Source organism: Vespa crabro, chromosome 9, assembly GCF_910589235.1.
Source record: "Vespa crabro chromosome 9, iyVesCrab1.2, whole genome shotgun sequence".
In the NCBI taxonomy this organism is placed as follows: Eukaryota; Metazoa; Arthropoda; class Insecta; order Hymenoptera; family Vespidae; genus Vespa; species Vespa crabro.
In genome coordinates, this window is record NC_060963.1 from 798,344 (window position 1) to 825,000 (window position 26,657).

At 36.9% G+C, this 26,657-nt stretch overlaps 3 protein-coding genes across 4 annotated transcripts in view; all 3 read left to right on the top strand.

The window, feature by feature from the left end:
• Nucleotides 1-536: 536 nt before the first annotated feature.
• LOC124426583 lies at nt 537-2,881 on the top strand. Its single transcript, XM_046968428.1, has 4 exons — nt 537-697; nt 912-1,061; nt 1,134-1,464; nt 1,540-2,881. The coding sequence occupies exons 1-4, from the start codon at nt 546-548 to the stop codon at nt 2,197-2,199; spliced, it is 1,293 nt and encodes a 430-aa protein (XP_046824384.1). The 5' UTR covers nt 537-545; the 3' UTR covers nt 2,200-2,881.
• A 166-nt stretch (nt 2,882-3,047) lies between these two features.
• Nucleotides 3,048-5,018, top strand: LOC124426730. The gene is made up of 3 exons (XM_046968791.1): nt 3,048-3,157; nt 4,472-4,691; nt 4,792-5,018. Exons 1-3 carry the CDS (start codon nt 3,048-3,050, stop codon nt 5,008-5,010), a joined length of 549 nt encoding a protein of 182 aa, XP_046824747.1. The 3' UTR covers nt 5,011-5,018.
• Nucleotides 5,019-13,141: 8,123 nt separating this feature from the next.
• LOC124426762 overlaps nt 13,142-26,657 on the top strand; it is a 25,469-nt gene continuing 11,953 nt past the window's right edge. For both annotated transcript variants that reach the window (XM_046968842.1, XM_046968843.1), the window contains exon 1: nt 13,142-14,055. In XM_046968842.1, coding sequence (XP_046824798.1) covers nt 13,972-14,055 — 84 coding nt within the window. In that variant the 5' untranslated portion in view covers nt 13,142-13,971. The remainder of the gene's footprint in view (nt 14,056-26,657) is intronic.

Below are 26,657 nucleotides of genomic sequence, written 5' to 3' on the forward strand. Positions count from 1 at the left end.
CCTCGTAACGGTGCGCTATAGTTTGTGAAGAAAATTAGAGCGATTTAGTCAGACATCGTTTGGTCTCATTAGTATCGTCAAACTAGACGGGATATGTATTGACGTGCCATTGGAATTTTTTGACGAATTTTAACATCAATGAACGTACGAAGAACCGAACAAACGTTTTCGTTTCGTGGAAAAATTTGTCGTAAAGAAAGAACGAAAGAAAGAAAAAAAAGGAAAAAAAAAAAAAAAAAAAGAATATTAAAAATTTCCCCCTTCAATAAGACCAAATGTTATTTGGAAAAAGTGACGATGCTCGATCGATTTAATTTTTATTTTAGCAGAATTGCAACGCTGCTAATTTTTTTTCTCTCTTTTCTCTTTTTTTTTCCTTTCGATCTCTATGTCGAAATTGTTGATTTAGAGTTTCAAAGCGATTCGTAGAGAATCCTTTGGACAAAAGTTTTCCCACCAGTTACTCGTGCCAGTTACAGTTACGAGTCTATATGAGGTCCAGAAGTTAGGTGGCGTTGACCATTCATCCGTAGAAATCAGGAACGATGATACCACGAATTTTGGTCGCGTTCCTACTCCTTGATTTGACGATGGCATTTACATTGACGTTACCGGAAATAACGTCATACGCGAAAGTATCGAAGAATGGTCAAGAAACGAAGAATACCGGAAGCGGACCATTTTCATGGATCACAAGGTTCATTCAGCACGTCAAACATAAAAATACAATAAGAGAGCGCTTATTTGTCTGACAAATTGGATAGTTCCATGTAAAATCGTGAGGTCATTTTACGCAGTAAAGAAGAAAACGTGCTCGTTAAATAAAAAATTGAATTTTTAATGGGCGATAGGATTGAAAAAGTTTTTTCATATTTTTTCTTTTCTTTGTTTTTTTTTTTTTCTTTTTTAAGGGCACTAACACGAGCCAATGTCTCCAGCAACGCCGAAAACGAGGGTAGGAGTGTTAAGGACATCGTTATCACTGTGTCACCGATTTACGTGCCATCCAAAACTCCAAAATTGAAAAACGGAGAAGTTATCGATCATCCTTCGACAAAACGGTAAGTTCATTTATGATTCGTGATTAAATTTAATAGAACAATATAAAAGACATTGCGTGATAATGTCGTCAGGTATTCGACCATAGACGAGGATTTATTGGCGAAATTAGACTCGGCGAAATCAAAAATCAAGATACAAGAAAGATTTAATCCGCCAGCTAGTTTCGAGCACAAAGCCAAACTACAACAAGTTTCATCGAATCCTCCGATGTCTTCGTCGGTTGATTCGAGTCCCGATAATCCGCCGAGTTCGAGTATTTCAGGATATTCGAGGCCTGTATACGTCGGGCCTTATAATTACAAAACGAGCGATTACGACAAACCCAAAGATTATATTATCGATAATCCGATCTCGAAACCAATTGGAATGGATAATTATCCATCTATTATGAACAACGATAAAGTAAGTATCATTTAATTCATTAATATTCATCAATGCGTTATATTATAATACAATGTATGTTATATTCGATTTTAGCCGATGAATACGTACAAGGATCAAATGGATTCTTTTCCAAATCATCAGAATGACGAAATGGATTTTTCAAGTTTTCCTTCTGGAAAGTTTCCTTACGACGATCATTCGCCATCAAAACCGATCGAATTTGATAGACCAATCTTCGACGACGATCATTCACCATCAAAACCGATCGAATTTGATAGACCAACCTTCGACGACGATCATTCACCATCAAAACCGATCGAATTTGATAGACCAACCTTCGACGATGATAACGACGACGACAGTTATCCTCATGATCACGATCATTATCATCATCACGAAGTGATCTATGATCATTTACCGGAATATATTCATCATCATCATCATCATGATCATTCCACTACTCCTGAACCTGAGATGAACGATCAACGACTCGATAAAAGACCCTATTCGTATTATTTCATTGGGAAAAAGCTTTGGTACATTCCGCTCTATTTCAGCATTTATTTTGTCGTTTACATAGCGGCATTAGTATTGAAGAGTATTGCCAGGCATAAGATCACTTTTCCCACTCATCTAGCTGAGGCTATTGGACACGGTAGAATGAACGGCAATGACATTGGCTGGTGGGATCTCACGAATCGTGTTTTAACTGGAATCGAACATTTTGCAGAAAGATTTGGAAAAGGATCGTAATTTTTAATTTTCATGGTATTATATCATCTTTGAAACTTTTTCAAGTACCAACTGACAGTTAAAACGAATAAAGAATTTTCAATCATTCGACCGTTTCGTCGTCGGGGAACGAATCGCGACTCTTTTTTGAGTATCCAAGTGTAATATATATATATTGTTATGTAAATAAATGTAATTTAAGCTAAAACCTGCTACTGGTCCCAAAAAAACTCTTTATATTATACAAATTGAAGATAAAATGTTACGAGTTCTTTTAAAAATCCTCGAATGTCGAAACTCTCTTCCGATGAATCGAATTCTTCTAAATCGTTAAAATTCTTATGGTGAATTCGATCGATAGTCACGAAGGACCACGCACGTACATAACCCTTTGAATTTGAGAGTAACGTAAAATGAGCATATTTGGCGACAACCGCTTCTTATTGTCCTCTTTGAACAGTGTCAGTTTTTTTAGCGGCGCGACAAAACAGAATTAGTCGGTATTGGCAGAATCGGAAGGATTACTTTTAAAACGACACGAGAATTCTGATCGTGTCGCATTCCGGCCGACCAATTATACTCTCTGTAACTCCGTATCCATATCCCGAAGATGTACGTACATACGTACTTTCGATCAGAGATACGAATGTGTTCTATAATCTTTTACGATTAAAAATCTATCATTCATTTTCAATGATTTTTCTTGTGATTTTTTTTTTTTTTTCTTCTTCAATAAAGAAATATCGAAACACATATTTATTCTTGATTATTCTCTGTCCTATCAGAAATATATGACAAAACTATATACGAGACGTATGTACCTACTTTAAATGAAGAATAAGAGTAAGAAGAAAAAGGATACGATTAAAATGAAAAGAACAACAAACACATCTCATCTTGGTCTAACCAACGAATCTACGTGTAATTATCACCCCACGCTTGAAGATTTTAGAGTATCGACCGAACGGGACTCGATTAGGTACTTGCTAATCTGCTGCTCTAATACATCATAGAAGAATGTTACTTTGCTAGGTCAAATTTTGCATCAACGACGTGAATGTTCATTCTACAATATCGTATTTGCGACAATTCGTGGAGCTTTTTCTTTTTTATTAAGAAAATAGATCTATTCGGAAATGAGATTGAAACTCGTAAGAAGAAAAAAAAAAGAAAGAAAGAAAAAAAGTCGATTAGCAGAACCAACGATGTTTTCTCGCGTGGTGCAATGTGTTTTTTGTGACAACTCGAAAGAAAATTGATAAATAGATAGAACGTACAGAATAAATTAAAGATGAAGGAAGAATATTAATGAAAGATATTAATGGGACAAATTTACGGAGCGTCACATTCAGAATTATACGAGCGAAAATTTTCCTAAGCGTCGCGACGTCGCGATCCGTAACAATTAGTACTTTTAGCATTGCCACGGCCCCCATTTGTTTAACGTTTCTGGTAATACAGTTACGGTCTGGTAATATAGGGTAAACGGTTCCTTACAAACTTGCATCGAGAAATCGTTCAGTTCATTCTCTAATTTCATCGTTGAAGGTTTCGTATGTTCAGATCTTCTCCGGTATATCGAAGATGTTCCGTTCTTTGATAAACTCAATGTTTTATTACTCGTTACTCGCATGAATGAATCGATGTGTATCAATCGACACCAATGTGGTTTGTAAATTATCGATAAATCGAACGACTTTTTACGAAGCTCATACGTTTCGCGATAGAAAAATATCTAATCGTAATTGAAAAAAAACTGATATCGATACATTTAGGTGAGTGAATCGTTTCTTTTTCCTTTTCTCTCTCTCTCTCTCTCTTTTTATTTTTTTTTTCCCTTTTCTAAATTCCTGGATTATCACTTGTCCGTGACTATACGATAGATTTATCGCAATAGAATGCAGACTGGTCCGTTTCTTCGATTTCTCATGATTTTCATTTATCTCCATCGTGCGTCGACGAGAGAGACGAACGTGGAATCGATCACGACGACGATAGACTTCGAGCCAGCTACGGAGACAGCTGATATTCAAACAGGCACAGCCGTTCAGTCGTACAGGTAACTAGCTACGTTCAACAATGTTCTCTTTTTTTTTCTTTTTCTTTTTTTACAAATTCGAAAGAAAATCATCGTACGCATACGCGCGCGTTCTTTCTTCTTGGAACGAACGGTGATTTGCATGGTAACGAAAAAAACAAAAAAAAAAAGGAAGAAAAATAAAAGCAAAAAGAAAAGAAAAAAAAAAAAAGGAAAAGTATCGATCCAACGACGTAATCCTCTCGTTTCGAGTAGACGATCGAGATATTATCGGCGTGGTTATAATAAGAAACCAGAGGACGATGTTCCTGACTACATGGACGATCACGATGATCACGACGATCACAGTGATCACGACGAGGAGGACGATCATGGTGATATGAAAGCGATAAGTCAACCGAAAGTCGATTATTGGGCCGGTTATTATGATTTTCTCATAAACGAGGGAAGCTACAAGTTTTGGGCCGTTTTTCAAGTAAGTAATATTTATATTTGCTTTTCAATTTATGTCTATATATATATATATATAATTGCCTTCACAGGTGAAATTAACATTAGATAAATTGTATTTTCAGTTAGCCACCGCGGCTCTATTAATTTATAGCGGATTTGCCGCGTTATATTACGCCAAAGTGAATCCACCGACGACCGACGAAGATTACGACGACATATTCCGTCGAAGACGAAGGAAACGTTATGCCCTTCCACCCTCTGCTATTGAGAGACCCTTTTCCGGATTAGACGACGTTACCTTCCAAAGGATACTCGATGCTGTTGCAAGAGAGATCCATTGATATAGCCAAAAAACATTAAAAATTTAACGAATTCTATAATTATTAGCCCAATATCTAAGAACCGATTAATGTCATTTTATTCGTGATCGTCGCAATTATAATATAATCATAATCACCTTTGTACATAATGTCACAATTTAGACATATCTATATACCTATATATATATATATATATATATGCGCGCGCGCGCGTGTGTGTGTGTGTGTATATGCGTGTGTACTAATACGTAAGAAATTGTAATTAAATAGATGACTAATTTTTAATTTTTTTTTTTTTTTTTTTTTTTTTTTTTTTTTTTTTTTTTTTTTATTATAATCCATACACTATTAATTATAGATTAAAGGAGAAAATGGGAAAATGAGGAAAAAGGGAAAAAAAGGAGAGAAAAGAAAAGGGAGATCTCTTGTGACGATATATTAGATCGAGTATAAAGATGACACCCTTTAAAAAAAAGGGTAGTCGAAATATGAAGAGCTCACAAATAGTCGAGATCAAAAGCCCGCTCGATTTCGATAACAAGCGGAGTGTCAAGCTGCGTACGAGCGATCTCGTTCGGTCTTTTCGTGGTTAGTGGCCGCGAAATGTATTCGAGGAGAGGGATCAAAACGTAATAAAAATCCCCCGAAAAAATGTCGATCGATAAATCAAGCGTGGCGGTGAAGGTGGTCGGGGTGCCGGCTAAACAGAAACGCGCGCTCGAGACATATGCGCACGATATGCCAGACTAAGGCACAGCACAGAGGCAAATTTTCTTGTCGAACGGTGCAACGTAACGAGGGACCCTCGAGCGCCCTTTAGAGAGAGACAGAAACAGAGAGAAAGAGAGAGTGAGAAAGAAAAAGACAGGACCGTATCGATGACCCATCTTGATTATTTTACAAATTATTTACATTTCCTTTAATTTTTACATATCCTATTAATATTTTCGAATCATCGGAATCGATCAAACAGTTTTTCCCCCTCTTTCCTTTTAATCACGATTAATAACTTGTAACAACGAGCATCTTAAACATTATAAGATTTATATTCTAACGTGGAATAATAAATTATACGTTATAGAAATTATTATAGTCGAATTTTTCAATGGCATAAGAACGAATCATTGATAATTCTCAATTTAGATCGATTTAATAGATCATTGAATTATTATCGTTCATTTTCACGAAGTATCTGCTACAGGGCGTACGGCCCTGTAAAAATCACCTACAGCGCGGTACAGATGCATTCCGCCACGTAGCCGAGCTGCGAGGGGTTCCTCGAGCAAAAGTATCGGCGATCTTCTGCGTCGTGGACGACGACGACGACGACGACGACGACGACGACGACGACGACGACGATGACGACAACAACGACATGGACAAGCCCAGAAGCAACGAAGAAGCTATAAGACAGAGAAAGATAGAAGAAAGAGAGGGAGAGAGAGAGAGAGAGAGAAGGGGTGGGACCAAGTTGGCAGGGCATGGTAGGAGGGTAGGCTTTTTTTTAAATTTTTCAGATAAATCTCCGAGGATGAAGGGAAACGTTAAGGAGACCTAAGGAAGAGACTCGAGAAAGGGCTCTCTCTCTCTCTCTCTCTCTCTCTCGCATTCGCCCGAAATCCAGACTGCCAACGATAAAAACTGTAATTTACGACGGCGGTATTCGCGGGCAACGTTGTTCGATAATTTTCGCGTCTTCGTACGGTGCTTACGAAACTTTCACTGAATAACAATATAAAGTATCGAGAAAGAAAAAGGATAGATAGATAGATAAATATATATATATATATATATATATTTAGATAAAGAAAGAGAGAGAATCTTCGATGTATCCCCCTTTAAATCGTATCCTTTTAGATTAAAATGTCAAATCTGATATTTTATTTTCTTAATGAATTATAATCGAGATAAAGTTTGAGAATATTTGACAACGTATTAATATAAAGCGAATGTTTGATATTCGAATTAAAAAGAAGAAAAAGAGAAAAAAAAGAAAAAGAAATTATTTTCTACGAAGTCAATCGACATCGAAGGTAGACAGGTCGACGTTCTTAGCCCGAAGCGTATAAAAGGTAACGCAAGAAGAGAAGTTAATTTTTCGGCACAATGTCGAGCATTGATCGATAATTCTTGCCTTGGTCGACGTTCGCATACGTATATATATACATATATATATATATATATATATATATAGATATATGTACATAAAGTTTGCGCCGCATTTTTATAAGCGTATACGCATATAATATAAAAATAACAACGGCAATGATAATAATGACGGTGCGAGACAAGAAGAAGGCGGGTAGCTCCGTCCAAGAGAACCCGTTCGAAAGGGAACGTACATACATATATGAGGGAGAGGCAAAGAATTCATTATGACGGCTGTTATCTATCAGAAACTTTATCTCGATACACCGTGTATACTACCGTCGGCATGTAAAATCGTCGATAAAGATGTTATTTACGATGTATGTAAAAAGTATGCCTGACTTCCTTTTTCTGAATCCCTTTTATCGTTGTTATAAAATATAGGAAAATATGAATCAAATGAACTTTCCCCTTTAACCCATAGACTTCTAAAGACGAGATCATATCTTGTATCTATGTTGTATGTATGTATGTATGTATATATATATATCTTTCATATTTCTCATTAAATATTAAAATTAAAAAGATTTCCAACTATGCGTAGGATATACCAACGTATGGATATATCTATTTCGAATATACTTTTATAGATTCGAAAAGATCGAAAAGAAACGAAGGGAAAGACACGTGAATTCATTTCTTTCGTGTAAGTTCAAACGAAAATCGGCATGACGTCGACTTGGAATGAAAAGGGGAGCGAGGGAGGTTGGGCTGAAAGGTGGGCGACGAAAAGGGGGTTCGTATGGTTGCGAGAGACTATAAAAAGGTATCCAAGCGGGACGCATGAATCGATTATCCGGTAAAAGCAGTCTTCCTCTTTTGCCGCTCGTATCCCTACCATGTATGATTTATCAATTAATTTCGATATGTTCGAAACCATGAGCATTTAATATACTACCAAGACAAACAGAGAGAGAGAGAGAGAGAGAGAGAGAGAAATTTTTTCGAAGGATTTTCTAACTTGTGTGGTCACTTGACAACGTCGCGTGTAAATAATTTCCATGAGTTTGATTTATGGTAATACGTGCTGATAAAAAAAAAAATAAATAAAAAGGAAGAATAAAAAAGAAAAAAAAACATCCTATGTATATAAAAAAAGAAAAAAATACATATATAAGAATAAAAAAAAAAAAAATATATATATATATAAAAGATCACTATAGGTATCATTCATTTACTTACTGACGAGAAAAAGTGCATTCCATAACTCGAAGGGGGGGAACATCACTAACGAAGTAAATACACTAATATGAAAATTCCAACTACCACTTCTTCTTCCTCTTCTTTAACGTAATTCCGAGAGAACGATGCATCTTCTTTTCCCTGCTATCACCCTTGCAAAGAGAGAACCGAACTGCAAACAGCCTCCTTTTCCGATAATACAAGACAACTTTTTCCTCGTTGCCAGTTGGCAATCCAAAAGAGAAAGAAAGATCAAAAGAGAGAAAGAAATACATAGAGAGAGATAGAGATAGAGAGAGAGAGAGAGAGAGAGAGAGAGAGAGAGAGAGAGAGAGAGTATCCAAGAAGCGCGGAAAAGAATCGAGCGGTTAAACAACGAAAGCGAAATGCCAGGAGGAGGAACCGGAGTTGTGCGAGGGTTGCAAAAGAAGGATGTAACGATTGTGAAAGAGAAGAAGAGACGGAGGGCGAGAGGAAGGAAAGAGCGGAGAGGGAAGCGACCCAACGTTATGACGCGAAAAACGGACAGAATGCAAGCTGGAATTCGACGGTTGCGTTCCAGCGACGTTACTCGATACAAGTCGGAACGTTTAGAGAACTTTGTAAATAAACGAGCGGTTGCACCGACTGGATAATAAAAGAGGGAAGAGGGTGAGTAAGGTAAGAAGGTTGGTGGAGAACTAAGCGAGAAAGAAGAGGAAGAAGGATGTAACGAAAAGAGCTAAGACAAAGTTGTGAGGAATTGAAGGATGAGAAGAGGATTACTCGAGTGGATGAACGTTTCTCTTGAAGTACTCTCGACAAAATGTATATGTGAATAACATACGTGTGCGTATGTGTATGTAAGAAAAAGGACGGAGTAAGAATGTGTAAAAATCACGTTAGCTGAGAGATGGAAAAAGTATATAGAGCAGAATATTTTTTCAAAATCGATCTTAAAATAATGAGAAGGAACGTGATGATTATGCCTGATGATAGGCAACCCTTTTTACGTTTGATCATCCTTGACACTCGAAATGTACATATGTATCTACAATACTTATATACACGTTTATGATTTATGAAGCAAGAGGATACATAAGAATATTGAGTTTGAATACTATTTAATCGCAAATATTCATTATTTATGATAATTTATTTTTTTTTATTTTTTTTTTATATATATATATATTAACATAGGATGCATCGTTTTTTATCAGGGTCGAGGACAAGATGAACGTTTCGCACGATAAGGATTTTGTTATCGTACTTTTTCAAAGAAGATAAATATCCCGAGTATGCTTGCTCAGGATATCGTAGTAATATTTACGTTAAAACGTATGATGTTCCTGCGGTATGATGTTAGAGAAAAAGAGAGAGAAAAAAAGGATTCAAGGTCTAGCTCGAGAGAAATCAAGGTTGTACGATGAGAAATAATATTAAGCAGGTAAAAAGCAACTACACGCAAACTCGTCGTAATAGAATTCATGCGTGTAAACGGTGTGCTATTTTACAGGCAACAGCTGCCTGTTATTCGGAAGCGCTCTTGCTATGCTTTATGTTAGTTCGCATGTAGGTTGGACTCTTCTAATAGGAAATAAACTATTAGACGCGATTAGAAGAACTCGACGAAAATTGGAAAATTGTCGTGGCTCGGTGAAATGATTATTTTTAACGATCAAAGTGAAACTACATGAAAATAATACTGATAAGAAATTCAGTAGATAATAATTTCGAGGGAATAATTTTTTTTGTCATTTTCTTTCAACTATCTATTTATGATTAATTTAAAAAGCAATATATAAACTCAATTTCGATGTAGAATTTCGTTGTTCGCCAAAAAATAGGATTGACAAAACGTCGATGCACTTTAATCTCGATCGAGGAGGAAGAAAAAGAAGAAGAAGAAGAAAAGGAGGAGAAGGAGAAGAAGGAAGAAGAAAAGGAGAAGGAGGACCCATTTACGTGGATTTAATCGGAGGAAAAAGCGTAATATCCTAAATGACGATCTTAATGGTTCGAATGCTAGAGGCGTGTGTTGCTTATTCTCAAGTTCGCTCGCGCGCATACACTCGCAATCCAGTGTGGGAAAGCGAAGTTGTGATTCAAGTCCCATTCGCGTTGGGTTCTCAAGCGTCGCTTTGTTGTTTTGCTTTGCCACTCGTAGGTCCCTCGGCTATTTACCTCGACGGCAGCCTTACTAGCCCTCCTTGTGCCAGCCACCACTGCTGTCGTTTGCCAGCCCTCGTGTTGCTGCTGCTAGCCTTGCTTGCCTGCCTGCCTGCCTGCCTGCCTGCCTGCCTACCTACCTACCTATCTACCTATCTACCTACCTACCTTCTCACTTGCTACCTTACCTGACCATGAATTTGCACCTAAACGCGCGAAGCGGAAAGATGTCGCGATTTAGTTAGACCCATGGAATTCCAAATCTGATCCTACGTTTCCGATCTGATGTTCTTTCTTTTGGAAATGTTACATGAAATTAATGACCATGGTTAATAAGTAGACCTTTTCTTCTTTTTTTTCCTTTTCCTTTTTTTTTTTTTTTTGGTTAAGCTACTATCTGGTTATGTTATTATTTTTAACTATGTATATATACTATACGGACGTTATCGTACTACGAGAATATATAAATACGTTTGTGTATATACATATATGTGTGTGTGTGTATACATGTACCTACATGTACAACATGATATTTTTGTAGGTATATAACGAAAATACGGGCTGTGAACTCAATCGCTTATCCATTGTTATACATAGATTTTACTTTACTTAATACAAACGAGAATAGCAGTACTCTAAAAGCGAAATAATCGTGCCAAGTTCCATTTCAAAGAGTCGACCTCAGAAGCGTTGCAGTCTACTTCGGATGTGAAAACCGTTCGAAATATTTTATTTCTAAACGAATTCCGGGAGATAAAGAGGTATGAAAATTGAGATATGCAATTATGATAAGAAAGAAAATCTTTCCTAGATATACATCGTTTCAATTTAATGGAAAATTAGAGTCATTGGTACTGGTAATTAGGTCATTAAAATACATCGTCGTTGATTCTCTCGATGTCCATCGTGAGAAATCTCCCGAGCATTGAATTTACTACCGTTAGCGAGAACAACAACAAAGGGAAGCGCAACGGTTTTTGCTTCGTTCTTCCTTCGTGATCTTCGCGTGAAAGGGTGTTAGCCGAATAATGAATAACATTAGCGAGACGCTATGTAATATGTAAATGGCAAGTTAATGGTAAATTATGCGAAAGACGTATATTCATAAATTAATAATAGGATTAGAGATAGATAAGGTAAAAAGAAAGGACGAGGGATGGAACACGGTGACCTACTCGCCGAATAAGATAGATGCATTTGATGTGGTTACATGTGAGAGCGAATATGATGTATAGCGTGAATATTCATAACACTTAAACGAGATCCAAGGTAAACAAGGAATATCTATCTTATTTTCCTCGTAGACACGTAAATTTGAAAATCTTGACACATGAAAAATGTGACGCTTGAGTAAGCGAGGACGATTGAAGATAATATTAATATATAGTACTAATCGTACTTATGGATTTTTCACTCTCCAACGTTGATGTCTCTTACGAGTGACTACCACGCATCGAAGTCTCCGTTTAACGCACATTTTCTTCTGCGTTCGAATACATTTATTTATATATATGTATATATGTATATATATATATATATATATTTATTAATAACAATCTTTCCAATCGATTACGATCGTTTCCAATCGATTACGATCGTTTCCAATCGATCTTTATACATCTACATATTTCTTTTTCTACATAGTTTATCGTTCCGAACTAAATGAGTTCGTTAAGATATCGTAATTGAATTCCGTTAAAAGTTGAACGAGCCAATGATCGTACTTAAACTAGCCTACGATCGTTCCGGTTGACCTTGTTTTTATTCGAAAACGTAACTTCTATCAGTAGCAAGTACTGTTAATAGAACGCAAGATACGCGCTAACACTTTTTGCTTGAATATAATTATATACTTTGTAATTCAGGAAATAACGCGTAAGTATTTTTTTTTAGAAAGAAATTAATTAAAATTGCGATCAACGAGAATCTATATTTCCGAAATTTTGAAATTTTTTTTTCCAATTATTATCGTTGTAAAATCTATTCACGAGCTTAATGTTTCTATCGAATATCGCAACGACGAAAAGGTTAATATGATTTTAATGAATAATCGTTGCTTCCTGTCGCAGGAATAATTATATTGTTTATTTTTCAACAACTACGAAAATTATCTCGGATCACGAACGACAGATCGACCGAAGTTCACTTACGCAAGAGCATATAATTGATCGACGATCGAAGAGAAATCCAACCCACGTTGATTTATCGACGGGCGGTCTTTGAGAAAGAAAGAAAAAAAAAAGAAAGAATTTAATCGAAGAAGGGAATAAAATAAAGAGGAAGGACGAAAAAAATATCTTTTTTGTCAAGAAAACAGTCGGAATTTGACGAAAAATTATTTCAAGGGAAATCATAAAAAGAATTTACTATTAGTCGATTAAATAATACTGAAATACTTAGACTTCCGACTCAAGAACTTGAAATTTTGATTGGTCGCGATTCCAAAGAGAGTAGAAAAGAAAAAGGAAAAAAGAAAAAAAAAAAATAGAAGAGGAGAAGTGACGGACGGGAGTAACTGCAGTAACAGCAATAGCAAGGGTATAAGCAGAAATAGAAGCAGCAAGAGGCGGCAGAGGTGGCTACAAACGGCGGTGTTAGCCGAACGGAAAGAACGAAGATAAAGAACGGCGATGCGTGAAGATCTCTGGCTGTCAGTCGGTGGTCAACCGTCCCGGAGGAAGGACGTTGGTATGGTTGCGTGCCATCCGCTTCGACTTCTGCCTTGCCTCGTTTCTTCTCCGCCAACGAGAAACGCGGGAGCTCACCTCAGAATAGGTTAAAGCATCGAACCGATAGGTTCGTAATCGTTCTACAGGCATTTCCGCAGGTACGGAATGTATTTCGATTCGAATATTTCGACAGTTCGACGTTACCAATAGAGAAGGGAAAGAAAAAGAGAAAGAAATCGTACGAGAGAAATATATTTCGATGAACGAGAGAAATTCCTCGAAGGGATCAAATTGATTTCAATACACTTTTAATGCTTAACGGTACTTCTTCCGTGGACATTCGAAAAAAATCGCGCACCTCCGTGGCCTTGTACGAAAGTCGTAATCGGCCGACTTACGGTTGTTCTCCCGCGTGAGTCGAGTCCGTGAGTCGAGTCGAGTCGAGTCAAGTCAAGTCAAGTCGAGTCGAGGCGAGTCGAGTCGAGTCGAGTACGAGTCGAGCTGTGCCAGCAAAAGTACCTACATACCTTCGCAAAGATCCACTCCTTCGAATGTGTGCCGTATATGTCGTCAAGAGTAAAGAGGACGTACCTCGATCGAGAAGAGTGCACGATGAGAAGATAACCAAAAGTTTTGATATTTCCTTCATTACGATCTATGTTAAAAAACGAACAAACGAAAATGCGCCCAAGTTGAAGTTTTCATCAAGATTTTACGTGCTTCTTCTTTTTATTTCTTCGAAGATAAACGAATAGACAGATAGAAGTAGATACTTGCAGATATATAGTAGATATATCTATATATATCGAAGGGAGGAGAATATCATCTTGAAAAAATGGCTTCCATGTGTGGCAGCAGTAAAAGCCATCCGGCTTTGACTACCAGCAGTTATTACAGAAGCGGCACTTACCCTTATCAAGTAAGTCTTTATATTTCTTTTGTGATTATTCCTCTTTGAGGTCACTCACTAACGCGGGACGTTAAAACATGTCGACGTCCAAGCCTGCTGACGTCCTAGAATTGTATGCACAAAAGAGAAAGAAGAGAGAGAGAGAGAGAAAGAGAGATAAAGAGATTGGAAGATTAGAATCGATTTGTATGCACGGAAAGAAGTGTTTTCTTCGAAAACGGTACTCCGTGAATTGCGAGTGAGATAATTAAGTCGCAAAACGTGACTATGAAACTCGTTCCTCTGGGCAATCATTAATAATTTATTATGAGAAACGCGACGTAAGTACTTACTTCGGAGTAAATTGTACGCGTGAACGCCTACGTAATATATGTGAATATATATATATATATATATATATATACATATGTATGTACCATACGTACATATGTATGTATGTATGTATGTATGTTCGCGCACATACCAACTATAGAATCTTCGATTCTCTTTCTTTCATTCCTTTCTTTCATTGTTATAAGCTTAACAAAGTCATTTTATCGTTAAAAATTTAATCCACGAATTAATAAGATTTTTATTGTTTCGTATTTTTCATTCATATATTTATATATCTATGTATTTAAACGTACGAGATTTATCCACGAACAATTACAGTTTTATTAACTTAAGACTTTAATACCTTTAAGTATAATAATAAGACCGTCGAAGAATAATAATAACGTAATGTCTACGATAAAACATACTTCGATATCGGATAATGACAATTTACGGATACTTGCCATTGGAAATTATCATGATATTGCATCGAACTGTCATTACGACAGAACGATTTCATCGAATGATGGTAATCAATCTGGTCAGCTCGAGTCTAACTTATTTTCAACGATAACTCGTTACACAGAAATTTACAAAATACTTTGTGATGTATATATGTTATATACATATATATCTAAATATATCGTAAACGTTTCGATCTTTGATCCTCTCGAAAATAGGATAATTACGATGTTTATCTTTCACGAATAAACTAGTTTATAGATATCTAGGTTTTGCGAACGAGTACCAGTTAAGTTTTTCCTTAAAGGAAAATTTATCCTTCAATGAATTTGACTTCTCTTTATTCGGCAAAAAAACATTTTAATTACTTTTAATTGGTGTATTTAATTCTTAACACCGAATATATAAAATCCTTATTACGTAATTCTTTAAATTATTTATTTATACGATATTTTTTCTTTTTATTTTTTTTTTTTTTTTTTTTTTTTTTTAATAAACTCGATGCACATTCGCTCTTAACGAGAACGATGGATCGATCGATTAACAACGAGAGTGACAGATAACGGTGACGAAATGCTTCCTCGTTTACCTTCTTTGGAACTCGTTGGACGAATTTCCTCGTTTCTCGACCTCTGCCACCCGAGTGATACTCGTTTAACTATATCGGTGGTAATTCGACGAGTTTACCAATGAAAGTGAGGAGAGAGACATCCTTCTTCGATCGAATTCCTCACTTGTAACTAATTTTCTAAGAAACGATAAAAGAAGAAAAAAAAGAAATAAACAACATGTATTTCACAGCACAGATAAAGAAAAAGAGAGAGAGAGAGAGAGAGAGAGAGAGAGCGAAAGAGAGAGAGGGAAAGACAAAGAGAAAGAGAAATAGCAAGAAAATAATAACAAAGCTTATACTCACGATAGACGAGTATATAACCATGCAATTAAATTAACATTTCAAATAACGTCTACATAGTATACATATAATATATTAGTATACCTAATAAGGATAATTATATTATACAGTAAGTATAAGTTTCACGCGTATGAAGAAAAAAGAAAGAAGAGAAAGAAAAAGAATTAAAATATTAAATTAAGAACGAACAAGGAAACTTATATCTTAAAAGAAAAAATATTCGAGGTAAGTACGCGAGATAGCATGAGAGAAAGAGAAAGAAAGAGAGAGAGAGAGAGAGTGAGAAAGAGAGAACAAAAAAGATAAACAAATACGTCAAAGTCGTGTTTCAGTTGTTATTTAGAAAAGAGAAAAAAGAAAAAAAATATTAATACTCGTCGAAGTCGCGTACGACCCTTAACCTCCCTCCCTCCCACCGGCCCTAACATCTCCTTTGTGTGTAGACGAAGTTAAAGGTAAGGTAAGGAGACGACCAACGAAGGGGGTTCCAGTTTACGCCACCATAAATCGTTATTAAACGAGCGTTCGCTTAAAGGACGGCATGTATCCACGTACTATATCCGCGAGGAAGAAAACTTCGGGACCACCCCGCAGACATATAAAGTCGAACGTTTGACGCACCCATCGCGACCCTCTCATACCTCTCTTCTATATATACATATATATATCTCCAACCTTTGCTTCTGAAAGTAGAGGGAAATCATTTCTGTCTTTTCTCTTTCGAATTGTAGAAAAGAAATAAAAGGAGAGGAAGTAAAAGGAACGTATTTATCCTTTAATGCAGTCACATCCTTTGTCCTTTTCGAGTTCTTTATTTAGGTTTCGAAGTCTCTCTGTATTTCTTGCTTTTAAAAAGGAAGAAAGGTTAGGTAGATAGGTATTTACCTGCTCTTCGAGGGTGTAAACTTTGAATAGTGCGTGTATGACCTAACCATGAGAGAGAAAGAGAGAGAGAAAGAGAGAGAAAAAAAAACATAATTAATATCTAACATAAACATTTACTAATCTATTTTATTCGATCGATAAAAAAGATTTGGATTTTTCGTAGAAATTTCAAAGTAGAAAAATAGACAGATACTCTAGAGCATGTATTGTGGATAACCCATAAGGACTATATACAAGAACGATTGTCCTTACATCGTAGGTGGAGATTTTTTTTTTTCTTTTCCTTTTTTCTTTCTTCCTTTTTTTTCCTTTCTCCTTCTTCTCCTTCTCCTTCTTCTTCTATTTATGCAAGTACCTACCATTTCATCCTTTATCGTTCGAACAACCATCGCGATCTCTTATTATGCAGAAGAAAGAGAGAGAGAGAGAGAAAGAGAGAGGGAGAGAGAACAAACGATCCCTATTCTGCGTTTATCCACCTAGCTGCTATTTATACCTCTTCTTTTCCCTTCTTTTCTTCTCATTCCCAAGGGTATCCTTTGGAGAAGAGTAGTTTTATATCCTTTCACGTGGTATATCTACAATTTCTTTAGCACGAAACCGATCGTTCAGGGTGGTCCTTTTTCATGGTAAAGTAGAATCCCTTCTTCATCGTTTGCATACTATCTCTTATTCCATAATACGTACAACAATTACGAAAGAACAATTCGTTTGAAAAAATTCAAATATGAAATCGGTATGGTCTGTATGATGGTGGGTGATGAGAATGGGAGTGGGGGGTAAGAGTAAGGGTGGATAGGATTCTTTTTCCTTTTTTTCTTTTTTTTTTTCTTTTTTTTTTTTGAAAAAAAAAGGATACCGAGAAAACGAGATATCGCTGTTTCTATCGAGTACTATTAAAGATGGCATTCGTGGCTCGCGTATAAAACGCGAGGAGATACTTAGTTGCGCGAGACCACACGTGTACTTACTTACTTACTTACTTACTTACTTACTTGCTTGACTCATCGCGAAAACCTTGGCCTTGTCTTGCATGAAAGCGTTACATAAGTTCTCTTCGCTTGGTATCGCGTGAAGATGATGATCCAATGTTCTTTCTCCTTTTTTTTTTTCTTTCTTCTTTCTTTTTTTCCTCCTCTTCCTTTTTTTCTCTTTCTAAATCGACAACTTTCTTTTTCTTTTCTTTCTTTCTTTCTTCCTTTCTTTCTTTCTACTTTTTTTTTTTCACTTTTCTTCCATTCATCCTTTCATTCAATGAAATTTTTCGCATAAATAATTTCTCAATGAAATGTATCAATGAAGGATTTCTCTTTATTCAATTCCGAGTAAAATCGCGCGTAGTTGTTTAATTTCTTTAAAATCTTTTCATCCCATTTATGAATTTAATAAGGTCCGATGAGCGAACGTACGAGCGTAAATGGTAAAAGTCGTTCGAGGTTACTCTCACGTTACCGTTATCGTAAAGTCAACCACAAACGATAATCGTAACGATAACGATGTGCTTACTCGCCGCGGCAAAATCATAGAGCGAGATTATAATTATCTCGTATCTTCCGGGATAGTAAAGCACGTATGTAATGGATTCCAGGTTAAACGAAATACCAGACTTACCACCGCCTATCTATCACGTGACTGGACTCGCGCGATTATGTATTTTTTCTTTTTTTTCTTTTTTTTTTTTTTTTCTTTCTTTCTTTTCTGTCTTACATTTCTTTTTTTTTTTCTTTTTCCTATGCTCGTGAAAAAGAAGTAAGTAACAGAAGTGTAAAGTTTAATTTTCCGGGAACAAATTGAAATAGTTGAAACCGTGTATGGTCTATAGAACGAGCATGGTTCTTTCGAAGTCGTAAGAAAAAGAAAAGAAAAATGGGAACAAAAAAAGAAAAACAGAGTCATTTCCTCGATACGCATGATCTAGCCCGCGAAGGATCATTGACCTTGGAGTAAGCATGCGATCGTACAAAGTCTCGACAGAGCGTCTCATCGATCGTCGGAGCTTCGACCAACCGCAAATCCCTTTAGAGAAAAGAAACTTCTCTATCTCTCTCTCTCTCTCTCTCTTTCTAACCATGCTGGTTTAACAACTATAATAAAAACGACGGGAAATGATGAGCCACCTTTATCGAAGGGACAACAATGACAAACGAAGACGAAAATGTGCGAGACCGACTTGAATGGCGAAGAATCGAGGAGGATTTAAATTCCATTCGAAGAAGGATAGGATGGGATAAGGGAACCGGGCAAAGGGTATTCGGATCAAGGTCGTTTCCATGTCGTCTTCTCGAAGAATCTTATCGGGCGATCTCGCGATCGCGTTCGTGACTCCGAACGAAACTGACTCCGTATCTTTCTCTTTCTTCTATGACCACCACCACCATCACCACCACTACATCCCTTTCGATCGTTTATAAACGATTCTTACGACGACGAAGAAGGACCGAAGGATGTTGGACCGCCCGTGCGTAAAGCTTAAAGAGAAGGATATATGAAAGAGAAAAAAGAGAGAGAGAGAGAGAGAGAGAACTATTTCTATGTCCTTTTTGCGAAGAGACCAAGCGACCATAGGAATTTGTGGTCCAGACAAATCGATATCTGCTTGTGGACGTCTTTGAAGAGGATAATACCAATAATCTTTCGCGTGTGCTTTCTTTTTTCTTTCTTTTTTTATCTCTCTCTCTCTCTCTCTCTCTCTTTTTCTCTTTTCACGAGCGGCACGCTTGCTCGGTCACATTGTAAACTTTACGACTCTCCCGCAATACCGTTCAAGATAAATCTTGTGCTTCTCTTTCTCTTTTTCTTTTTCACGAGACATGCAACGTCATGTAACCAGCCGATAAAATGCATCCAATCGATTTATCGACAAAATATCTCGTCGAAATTAATTAATTTGGAACATAACAACGGGGAAGTGACGGGAGAGAGAGAGAGAGAGAGAGAGAGAGAAGGGTTATAAAGGGAGGATAATCGATGTTATCCTTAAATCGGATCGTCTCGTAATTCATCGTTAATGGCGATACGGTACTTCTCGCAGTAAAACAAGTAAGTAATCGATCGCTGTGAGAAAATGTAGAAATCGATATGAGAGAGATGCGTTCGTAAACCTTAACGAATGATAAGTATGGGTTATCAAAAATGATTGTTCCGGGTTACATGGGATCGTTTAAACTATTCTTATGTTATGGGAGTTTAAAAAATGTGAATCATAGGTATCGAAAACGCTCGAGGCGAGAATCCATTGAGAAAAGAATCGTTCGAGGGATATTCCTATGATTGAGGATCATTCAAAGGCGAGTAAAAGAAAAAGACAGGTAGGGAGAAAGAAAGAAAGAAAGACAGAAAGACAGACAGAGAGAGAGAGAGAGAGAGAGAGAGAGAGAGAGAGAGAGAGAGAGACAGACTATGTTGTATATATATGGACGGAGAGAGATCGCCTCGTTTGCTTTCCTTCTATCTCTCTTTCTTTTATTTTTCCTCATCCCTTCCCATTTCTTATAGCAAACTGTTACCTCAGAGACGAGACAAGCCAATCTTATGTTGACTCGACCGCAGACAGACCGCAAATCTCGTCTCTCTTTCTCTCTTCTTCATTCCCTTCGTCATCGTCTCGATCCGGTATACGGAGTTAAAGTGACACTAAATCCAAAGTGGCACTGACCTAACTGCTTAGCTAGGACCACCGAAGAGAGATGGACCGTTTTTCTCCCTCTCTCCCTTTCTCTCTCTCTCTCTCTCTCTCTCTCTCTTTCTCTCTCTCTCTCTCTCTCTCTCTCTCTGCCTGTCTATCTCTCTGTCTCTTTGTGTCTCCTTACACGACGATAAGTACTGTTATTTCTCTGGCATACTTTGCTCCGGAATATCTAATGAATGTATGTATATGTATGTACATGCTTATGTGTCCAAAGAAAGAGAGAAAAAGAGAGAGACAGAGAAGTGAATTAAAAACATGTTGAATTAAAGGACGACCAAGGTCAACAAAACATTGCGATCGATATAACGACTACGAGTACTCGTTTTCTTGTAAAAGAACAAAAAAAGAAAAGAAAAGAAAGGAAAAAGAATCTTGATATATTTTATCCCGATTGAAAAAAAAAAATGGACGAATCGTACGAAACGTCGCGTATTCGTAAAAAGTTTTCATGTCTAGCCATTATGGATCCATTAAGATCGATATCTTCAAACGATCTTATATTTCTCATAAGAAAGGGATAAGCATGGATCGATTTTGAAAACGCTATTGGCTATGAGTACCACGCACCTGACCTCGAGCGTTAAAACTTGGATCGATCGTTGGTTACGCTCGGTATGCGATCGCGATCTTGATCCTTCGGTTCTTGCACGCGATCCACGATCCTTTCTCATTCACGATGCTCGAGGAAAGGCCACGTATTCGTAGAAGAGGACGGTCCATTACCATGATCCCCCTTATTCCTAGAGCTTCGTCAGCACTATTCTCTTTTACTATTATCATACCATCTATTATGAGCATGGATTAAGTACGTAACTATCCTATATCTACCTATCTAGCTACTTAACTTAAGGAACTTTTTTTTAACGATTATTTCTCGAGATTCTTCGTTCTCGTTTACAATTTGCATAAGTCTTGCGATAATTTTTATATTACTTAAGTAACCAAGTACTTAAATGAAACGTGGGATGAAGAAAAGAAAAGAAAAGAAAAGAAAAGAAAAGACCAGAAACACTCTTTCTTCCCCTTCGAGGATTAATTTATTATAACTCGTATGAGATAATTAAATCGGTTCGTTAATGAGCCACGAGGCCTGTCCACTCAATGGCCTTTCCTTTTTGTTTAGCCACGATCATTACAATGGCTTTACAGTTAGGTTCGATGAACTCTCTGAATGACTGTGAATATTGGCTTTTGATGATATTCTATGCAACGTGCATCGTCAAAAACAAAGAGAAATATAACAGACATAATATAAGACTGAGTATAATATATTATCGGATAATTATCTAGACGGTTGAATAATTAATACGAGCAAGTGACCAACTGAACATAGGACCATCATCATACATCGATAAAATTTTCTCCTCTTGCACTGTATTATACTACAGGTTCTAACTGTAACTATACGATTCCAATAGTACGATCTTAAGAAGCGATTAGATAACTCCAATGCTCTTTATCTATGATCTATCTGCGAGCATGAGTTTATTACTTTCTGAAGGCTGATAGTTTCTCATAATAATGGCACGTTCGATCGTAATTTATTCGAGTTGTATTCAATAGAAGGTAACAGTATTATCGATAATGAATAATTTCGAATGGATGAAACAGATCGGTCCGTAAATGAAATCATCAAATATCCATCGATTAGGATACGTTTATGATATGACATGAGGTACTTTAAGTAAAGGTATTAAGGAAGGTAAGAGTCGAGACAAACACGTGTAATTTCGTGGAGGTTCGTAAAAAAGGAAAAAAGAAAAAAATAAGAAAGAAATGAAAAAAAATAAAAAAAACAAGAAAGAAAGAAAGGAAGGAAGAAAAGGAAGGAAGGAAGGAAGGAAGGAAGGAACACTCGAGATGCTACATTTTCGATCTCGTGAGTCCTCAGGGCACGATGTTGTAGTCTAGTCAGCGAGGCACGGATTTGCATAGCATTGTAAGAGACGAAGAACGAAAGAGAGAGAGAGAGAGAGAGAGAGAGAGAGAGAACATGAGCGTAGAAGAAGAAGAAGAAGAAGAAGAAGATGATGATGATGATGATGATGATGAAGGAAGAGAAGGGAGCACCCAACATGGAAGTTCCAGGATGACCCGCAGTGCCTGGAAATCCTGGATCTAAAACGGTTGGGGTCCTGAGAAACTCACGAGGTCAATTCAAGTATAGTTACATCACGACCCCGAAGTCTCCCTACCTTCCGCCAAGTTGTAAATCAAGAAGGGAGAGGCTGAGATACGCGCGACTCATGTCCGCTTGCCTCCCTATTGCTTTAGTTTAGACGACGTTGGGTCGGCAACCTTTTCGAACTTAAAAAAAAGGATAGACTATAATGTATAATCTTTATCATTAAATTCGTTAGATAGTTTTCTTTCTTAAAATAGATTTATGTCTATCTTATAAAAATAATATAGACGTCGAGGAAACGGAAGTTTAGCTCGTATAACATCGATTATTATTGAAATTAGCTAATTTGTAATCATCCATCGCATTGATTTACGTTTGATCGCATATTATTTCGATTAATATCCTAGCAATATTTATTAGTTAACTTTATAGTTACTTCTTTCCTACGTGATATAGATATTTATTATCAGTCACTATTACGTCTATTATAATATTTACTTTCTTTCTCAATGAAACCGCAAATCGATGATATTAGTCTTTCGCGATAACAAACTAACGGCTATCTATGATAAACTTTTATGTCTAGTCGTTACACGGAAGCCGTCGCGCCTCGGCGAATAATATGCGTGCATGCATTGACTCTAATTGTTCACTGAATCACTGGTAATTACTTTGTGGTTAATCGTATTGGTTGTGAAAATGAGAGAGAGAGAGAGAGAGAGAGAGAGAGAGAGAAAAGGAAAAAGAAAAGAGAAAAGAAGGAAGAAAAAGGAAAAAAATCTCAAGAGAAAAACATTCGTTACGAACTACCTACCCTTGCCAATTAACTCGAGCAACTTCTGATTATTATAGAGGCTCTCTCTCTTTCTCTTTCTCAGTTCCATATATATATATATATTTTTCATCATTCGTAAGACATATTTATGATATATGTTATACAACCGTAGATTCGATCGTCCTTACGGTTAATTAAATTCGCGATGATGAATCACGATTTCGATTGGAATATTTCTCACGTTACGCCGACGAAGTGTTCACGGCCAGCTAGAAAAGATACGGCGGAAGCACGTACGCTTATGTTAATCAACGATCGCGTTTGATATTCGTGCATCAAGAAAAGAACTTCCTCTATTTACTTTTGTAACAAACAGATGGATCATCCTCTCGATGGTCAAAAATTCGTCATCGATCGAATGAATTTCAAATCGACCTTGTCTTGATTTCACCATGCGCAAAAATCTCAATTGCGGCGAGATCAAAGAATATCTCATTTATAAATCTCAATGGCATAGAATATATAATGGAAGGATTAAGAATAGGAAGAAAGAAAGAAAGATTGAAAGTTTCTGTCTTCACTGAAATGATCAATTTTGAACGATTTAATAGGAAGACGAAGGAATGCGATGTTCCAATCTCAGAAATGTAGGAATCCTTTCGGTGCTCGAAGAATATTATCTCGATGATCGCGAATGAGTTTTCTCGCGAATAAAAGGTGAGGATGCGATGAAATAGTTTAGATCTTTTACCACAGGACTCGACGGTTAAGGCAATTAAATGAGCGATATAAGGGTCGCGATCTATGTTCATTGTGAGGAAAGACCATTTTAAAAGATATCCTTACTTATTATATGTATATAATGCGTGAGAACATGTACATCGTTTAAATTAATTCTACGTGTTGTCTTAACGATAACGAGCTATACGTACGAAGAGATTTTTTCTTTTCCCTTTTTTTTCTTCTTTTTTTTTTTTTTTTCTTTTAATCGATTTTTAACAATAAATTATTACAAATTATTATATTCTTGAGAATTACGAATTAGATGTAATAATATGTTATATGGTGTGAGAATAAGTGTTTTCGATGGATAAATTTATTCCATAGAATGGTCACGGGTACCGAGCACATTCTCGTTTACGGAGTAAGACAAACGAAATGACGTACGGATATCGCGGTTGTTAAAGCGAGCGTGACGTACGGCCGACGAGAAGGAAACGTATGAACTTGAAACGGTCGTCACCGAAGCCGCAAGGTAGATTAATCAGCGGCAAAGGGAAATAAATCAGGATGCTAGTGATAAATCAGGGGGATGCGGCCTATCGACTCTTGGCTATTATGGGTTGGCTTTGCGTACGTAGGTAACTAGCCTTCATTACTACAACCTTGGCAAAGAAATGTCCCGGAGTCGAGAGAAGAAGACTGGATATCTCCTTTCTCTTTCTCTCTTTTTCTTTTTGTATTATTTTACTCGTGCAGGTCAAAGACACGAGTGGCGGCATTTACAGATCGAAAAAAATTCATAACAATTTTCTTAATGTCATCGAGAAGTTTTGCTTCTTTTTGTCGGAGCATTGAATGGTTTTCTTTCATTTCTCTTTTTTTTTCTTTTTTTAATTCTTTTATTAATTTTCTTTCTTCTTTCTTCTTTCCTTCTTACGCCAAAACGAACGTACATTATTTTAATTTAATTCATTCAATGGGAGGAATCTCGATAGGTCGTCCGTCATTAGCCGCATGCAGAACTAACGAAAATATATCTTAAGGATACATTTTCAAATCAAGTAGTTATCCTCTACTAAAAGAAAGATTCGACCCTGAACGAGCGTTACAACGCGTACCTACACGCGAATGTACGTAGACGTGCGTTCATAGGGTTTCTCATTAAGCGAGACAAGGACGGCAAAGAGGTACGGTGGCGTCCTTGAAAGATCTTTGCACTCCCTCGCCACTCTTCGCGGTCTCATCTTCTCCTCCTCCTCTTCCTCCTCATCTTCATCCTCCTCCTTCTACTTCTATTTTACGTTTTCTTCTTTGCCGTCCCTTCGAAGGCCGTGAAATGACTCCGCCCAGGTCATGGACCAAGCACCTGCACTAGCATATACCACCTGTATCGATAGCCCTGTTCTTTTTTTTTTCTCGACTTCTTTCTTTCTTTTTTTTATTCCACACTTCATAGTCTTTTTCGTCTTTTTCATAGTCGTGTCGTCCTCGCGCGTTATCGTTGTCGTTCTAACCAAGTTCTAATCAAGAATGTAAGATACTTACTATGAGGAAGACTCTCTCTCTCTCTCTCTCTTTCTCTCTCTCTCTCTCTCTCTCTCTCTCTCTCTCTCTCTCTCCCTCTCCTTTTCCTTGTAATAAACTCCCTGAGAAACGAGCATCCGCTGTGTGATCCTGTTTCTATCGGTGAAGCAATGCGCTTAGTTACAGTAGATTCAGAATCTTCGATGTTTTACAGATTCGTGTTAGTAACTTGACATCGAGTATGTATTTAGATATATATGTATGTACTAATACGACGTTAAACGATTTGAGAATATTGTAGATATATTTCATTCATTTTTCTTTTTTCTTTCTTTTTCTTTTTCTTTTTCTTGTTTTTAATAACTCCGTTAATTTCGAGAGAAAGATACACCAAAGGTATAAACGATTTAATTACCATAAACCCATAATTACACGTGTTCCATGAAAATGCAAAGGTACATTCTCAAATACGTTCTCTCTTGTCCCTTAAGTATTTATTCAGGTTCGTCCTCAGGGTCGAACAGATCGATCGACCGATCGTCGTCCACTTTTTCTCTCCTTTTCCCCTTCCGATCATTTTACTTCTTACTTCTTACTTCTTTTTCATTTTCTTCTTCTTTTTTTTTTCTCTCCTTTTACCCTCCGCGTTCCATTGCTCTTACTTTCAGTAATTGTGGATAAACTAGTCCGACGAGTAGTAGTACCATCCGCGGCACATCGTTTATAGCCTCGCGTTAGAGACTATGAAAAAGCTGTGCGCCGGTAACTCTTCTCTACGTTCCAACGAAAACCTATCAAATTATTACGAAGGAATGAAATCGGAAGAAAAAAGAAAAAAAAAAAAAAAAGGGAAGACAAGAAAAGAAATTTATTTGTACCTATTAAAAAAAAATGATAGTGCTTTAACAAAAATTTATTGAATTTTCTTTTGAATTAAATCGTGACATTAACCGAGAGAATGCAGGCAATTCGTTGCGTTGCCAGAAAAGGTCCTCTTAATTCGGTGGACCATTAGTAGGACGATTAATAAACGTATAAAAGTTGTTCGCCAAGTTGAACAGAGAGAGAGAGAGAGAGAGAGAGAGAGACATTTGTGCGGTGTCGCGCGGCGAATCGAGTTGCTTCCGCGTATATAAGTCTCAAGTATGTTACATTATTCTCGTCATAAAGCACTTTCGCGATGCCGAAGCTAATGGCCTTTTCA

Bases quoted from the DNA above. Each gene is read 5' to 3' on its own strand.
- LOC124426730 (XM_046968791.1), top strand. From the start codon at position 3,048: ATGAAAAGAACAACAAACACATCTCATCTTGGTCTAACCAACGAATCT. The intron at 3,158-4,471 runs GTACTTGCTAAT...CGTTTCGAGTAG, and splicing joins ACCGAACGGGACTCGATTAG to ACGATCGAGATATTATCGGC. The intron at 4,692-4,791 runs GTAAGTAATATT...TTGTATTTTCAG, and splicing joins AGTTTTGGGCCGTTTTTCAA to TTAGCCACCGCGGCTCTATT.
- LOC124426583 (XM_046968428.1), top strand. From the start codon at position 546: ATGATACCACGAATTTTGGTCGCGTTCCTACTCCTTGATTTGACGATG. The intron at 1,062-1,133 runs GTAAGTTCATTT...TAATGTCGTCAG, and splicing joins GATCATCCTTCGACAAAACG to GTATTCGACCATAGACGAGG. The intron at 1,465-1,539 runs GTAAGTATCATT...ATTCGATTTTAG, and splicing joins CTATTATGAACAACGATAAA to CCGATGAATACGTACAAGGA.